The sequence below is a fragment of the Acyrthosiphon pisum genome, chromosome A1 (assembly GCF_005508785.2).
Source record: "Acyrthosiphon pisum isolate AL4f chromosome A1, pea_aphid_22Mar2018_4r6ur, whole genome shotgun sequence".
In the NCBI taxonomy this organism is placed as follows: domain Eukaryota; kingdom Metazoa; phylum Arthropoda; class Insecta; order Hemiptera; family Aphididae; genus Acyrthosiphon; species Acyrthosiphon pisum.
The window spans coordinates 23394110-23399402 of NC_042494.1; the positions used below are offsets into that span (position 1 = coordinate 23394110).

The 5293-nt window shown below is 38.1% G+C and overlaps 1 protein-coding gene across 1 annotated transcript in view; it reads right to left on the reverse strand.

Moving 5' to 3' along the window:
* LOC115033513 (SCAN domain-containing protein 3-like) overlaps positions 1 to 1711 on the reverse strand; it is a 2839-nt gene extending 1128 nt beyond the window's left edge. The window contains exons 1-3 of the mRNA XM_029486196.1: positions 710 to 1711; positions 592 to 651; positions 146 to 373 (exon numbers count right to left, since the gene is read on the reverse strand). Of these exons, the coding sequence (XP_029342056.1) occupies positions 146 to 373; positions 592 to 651; positions 710 to 1711 (1290 nt within the window). The remainder of the gene's footprint in view (positions 1 to 145; positions 374 to 591; positions 652 to 709) is intronic.
* Between the last annotated feature and the right edge of the window lie 3582 nt (positions 1712 to 5293).

A 5293-nucleotide genomic window follows, 5' to 3' on the forward strand; every position in this document is an offset into this window, starting at 1 on the left:
TGGCTTTAGTTGCTAATTCTGCGTAATTTCCCGTGCATAAGTGTGCCCAAAATATTTCTAATGAAGTTTCACAAAACATTTGTTTCAATTTGTTATCACACGATAGCTCAATTAATTGATTTTCAATGTCAGTAAACATATTTACTGTCATTATATCTACTGCGAATGGTTGTTCAATCCACTCATAATTTACACGAATATCCTCAGGAAAATATTGGTTAAATAATTGTTCTAAGTTTGTCAAATGTTCGTTTACTAATTCAGAAATGTCTTCGAACTTGATTGAAGAATCTTCTTCTAAAAACTCACTAACGTTGGTGAAATTATCAATATTTCCAGAAGATACTCGAGCTTTTATAATACGAAGTTTTTTCTTAAATGATTCAATTTTTTTTGTATGATCAAATATGTTAAAAAAATTGCCCTGCATAGACAGATTTAATTCATTGAGTAAGTTGAAAATATCAGCTAAGTATGCCAAAGTAATAATCCATTTTGAATCTTCAAATAAATCTTTGTAGATTGAACTTTTACTATTTAAGAATAAAATTATTTCGTGTCGCAATTCGTAAACTCTTTGAAGACACTTACCTCTTGATAACCAGCGTACTTCGGTGTGTAACAATAGAGATTCATGGAATGAACCCATTTCTAAACAGAGTGTTTTAAATAAACGTGAATTTAATGCATTTGATTTTATATAATTTACAATTTTTACAATTTGTGCTAAGACGTCAGTCAATGTTTTGGGCATTTTTTTTGATGCAAGTGCTTCTCGATGTATAATGCAGTGTGTCCACTTTAAACTTGGAACAATGTCTTTTACTAATTTTACTAGGCCGACGTGTTTTCCAGTCATAGCAGCTGCCCCATCAGTTGTTATAGAAATACAATTTTTTAAATCTACGTTATTGTTAGTAAAAAAGTTCACTAACGTGTCAAAAATGTTTTTTCCAGTAGTTGAAGTTTCAAGTTTTGAGGAGAAGAGTATATCCTCGTGGATTTTGTTGTTATAAAAATACCTTACATATGTAAGCAAAATCGCTTCGTTTGCAATATCGGTGCTCTCGTCAAGTTGTAAAGAGAATTTCCCTGTTAACCGAGACAAAAGTTGCAATTTTAAATCATTACTAATAAGTGATATACGTCTAGCGACTGTAGTATCAGAGAGAGGAATATTTTTTAATTGGTTTGCAACTTTTTCATTTATCATTTCCGTACACATTTCAATAGCAGCAGGTAATATTAGTTCTTCCCCGACGGTATATAGTTTCAAACATCTTGCAATTCTATACGAGACCAAAAATGATGCTTTTAAAGCCGACTGCGAAACTGATGAATATTTTTTTATAATTTTTTGATTTTTATGAAAGTTAGGTTTTAATGATTCGAAGTACTCTATAGGTTTTTCTTTTAAATTTGGATGTTTTGTATCTAAATGCCTTTTTAATTTTGATGGTTTTAAACTTTCATTTGCGAGCAATTCTCCACAGACTACACATTGTGGTTGAACCAAATTGTTATGATCTCCCATATTAAAAGCACAAAATCCAAATTTTAAATAATTTTCATCATACCTTCGACCAATAAATTCGGATTTCTTTCTTTTACGGGAGTTTTCCTCCGTGTTTGAAGTTGAAGGTATCTGTGACGTTGTCATGTCTTCATGTATATTAATTTGACCACTTTTCCGAATTACAAATTTATCCATTTTATTAAATAATTTACTGAGTAAATTTTACTCTATTAAATAACGAAAAAATATTAACGTAAAGTTGGCGAAATAAACGAAAAAAACCTTTTTACGGATACGTAAATACGACTAAAATAATAACGCGACTAACATTTATTATACTTCGTCTTTAAACACAGTAACAACATCGATAATATTCGTAGTTTATGGGACTCTAACGATAACAATGTATATTAATTCTATAAATAACACAGTTTATTCGTTAATTCTTATCTCAATATCTTACTACGTACAATCATACCAGTGTATTATGAAACATTATGATTATACCGTATTTAGTATTACATAATACGTATTATATAATAGAATATAGAATAACAATAAATTATAAAATATTGTTGATACATAATACACAACATACACTACTATTTTTAAACTGTATTTTCATTTATTAAATTTCTAAATGTAATTATTAAAAAATTATTTTTTTACCTTTTATAATTTTAAAAATTTTATTTTTATTTTAAAAAGAAGACTTATCGCGACCCAATTTTAAAGCTTACGCGACCCAAAAATGGGTCGCGACCCACCGGTTGAAGACCGCTGGTCTAAATGACCGAAAACCAAAAAAAAAAAAAAAAATAATTAGTTAATTTTCTAATCAACTTATGAACTTAACTAGTTTAATTTACAGTTGAAATAACTTAGCTTTTCTCAGTTGATTTTAAAAAAATCCATCAAGTTAAAAACATATTGAAATTTTTTGTTTCTACGTAAATATTGCTACATCAGTATAAAATAAAAATAATCCAAGACAAAAACACAAAACATTTCTGTTATTTTTCTTGATAGCATAATTTTGTGTATATTATATATTATTAAGTTGTAAATTATATATTATGCGAGTTGCAATTATAAATGTTTTAATAAAATTAATAATTTTAAATAACAAATTGAAAATTGTTATGTTTTAATGTTATAGAACTTATAATATATATGAAGGTCATGTACTCATCTTCACGTATTATGACATTCCATTGCTATACGATATAAAAGAATATATTTGTTTAATTATTAATTTGAGATGAGTATAGTTTAAATTAGTAAATAATAGTAAAGTAAAAGTAAAATGGTATGCAGGGTGCATTATGATAAAAGTTCAATAAAATTGTTTTTTATAATTTATAAATTTGAAAGACACATTCACTCTTTAAATGATTTAAATACAAATAAAAAAAAATAGATTAACTTTCTTTAAACTGAGTTAAGTTAATATATTTTACACTTTTATAATTGTAACGAATCTTTTCATAAGTAGATATCTATTAAGTACGCTTTATTTAATTCTACTAGGTACGCAGGTAATTGTAAAACTAAACACAACTTACGAAAAATAAAACCATTAATTATGTAATTATGTGTTTAAAAAATCCTATTCAAAATATAATATAATTACCTAAATGGACAGTTATGCTATCAAATGTCATTAATTGCTTACACAATACCTTTTTTTCCCCCCTTTGGAATCGTGGCCAGGGAGGGAAATATGGTGTTCCCATTGCGGCCTCCCTGGTCACATCGTTTATTAACAACAATAACAAACAAATACAATTTTACATTTTTACACAATACATGTTATTATACAAACAGAACTATGGGGGCCTCTAACCACCCTGATTGTGGCCTTCAGCCTACAGAGATTATCTTAACTAATGCAATGTTCTTCGTCGATCAACGACCTGCCGCTGCTGCTTCGGCCTTCTGTCTCGTTCGCTCCAGCGCCTCCTTTTGGCCCATGATGGACTCGACCATCGCTGCACATAGACTGGAGTTCCTCTTCGCTGCTGCCAGCAGCCTGACCTGATGGCGTCCCTCCGTTGGAAGATCCTCTTGCCTAGGACCACACATAAGATCAGCCACATCCTCGGGGCGAGGTGGTCTAACGAGGGATCTCGTCAGTTCCGCTCTGGACTCGTTCCAGAAGGGGCAGAGGAAGATGGTGTGCTCAGCGTCATCGTAGGCTGCAGTGCATGTACGACGGACTTTGCGCCCTAGTCCTCTCGGTTAAGTATACTTGAAAACAGCCATGGCCTGACAAAGCCTGTGACATATGGTATGTGATTGCCTTGGGGCCGTAGTGCCACCATCTGCCCACGTCCGGGATCAATCGTTTCGTCCATGAGCCCTTGGTGGTGGAATCTCAGGTGGATTACCACTCGCGAATGACCTCCATCCGCACCTCCCGTTTGGTGTGAAGTGTGCCTGTTCTCTTCGACTCAGCGTATCTCTTCCTCTCGTGCGCAAGGTGCGGGGCCGGAGGCATTCTTGCCAGTATTAACGCAGCCATGTCTGATACCGTGCGGTAGCAGCGAGCTACTCTCAGTGCTACGCACCTCTGAGCTTACGTCATTAGGCTCTTCGCCTTCTTGGTGCTGGAGACCTCGTCCCCCCAGACCTGGGCCCCATACAGCAGCCTGCTGTGTACGACGCTCATCAGAGTTGACGCTTGGATTGAGTAGTCCTCCGGGTGTTCGGCATGAGCCTGCCCAGGGTGGTTGCTGCCTTCTTGGGCTCCAGCTGCTACAACTCGTGCGTGTTTCACGAAAGGACATTCTGGTATCCAGTGGAACGCCGAGGTACCGAAGTGTGCGCTTCACTGGAACGGGACAGCCATTCCCGACCAAACTTCTGGTATCTGTAGGCGCGCCTGATTGGTCAGCACGAAGCTCTCATGATTTCTCAGGGGCCCAGCGACAATCCGTTTTTCGGCCATCCCAAGAGCTGACAGCCGAGAGCGCTGGATTCATGGCCAGCTCCAGTAGCTCCGCATTGTGGGCCACTGTGACGACGGCCACGTCGTCGGTGAATGCTATGAGCCTGGTCGGGCTTGGGACACTGAGTCTTAGAACCCCGTCATAGAAGAGATTCCAAAGAGTGGGTCCCAAGACCGACCCCTTGCGGTACGCCACACGACACAGGGAGGTGCGCTGCACCGGAGTCGGGGTCCCTGTCGATGATGATTGACCGGTCGGACATGTATGAACGGATGACGTTGATCAGGTACTCTGGAGTGTTGCACCTCTGCAGCGATGCGTCGATCAGCTTCCAAGGCGCCGAGTTGAACGCATTCCTGACGTCCAGGGTGACAACGGCGCAAAGGTCCCTGTTCCGGGCCGACCTGGCACCAACTGCCCAAGCCATTTGAAGGACCCTCGAGATGGCATCTGTCGTGGATCTTGATTTCCTGAAGCCGAACTTAGAGTCGCTGAGCCCATTCACCGAGTCAATATGTTTCTCCAGTCTTCCGAGAAGAAGTCTCTCCAGTAGCTTCCCTGCGCCGTCTAGGAGGCTTATGAGCCTGTAGCTCGACGGTTGGTCAGGAGACTTGGATTGGCCTTTGTGCAGAAGGACCAACGAGGCGCGCTTCCAGCGAGCTGGGAAGAGTCCCGACTGAATGCAGGCGTTGTACGTGGTGAGGAAAATCTCCGGGTGCCTGCATACTGCCATCTTGATCAGCTCGTTTGAAACCCAATCGGGTCCAGGTGCTTTCCCCGATGGAAGTTTCCCTGCCGCCAGCTTCGGCTCTTCCCTTGGGAATGA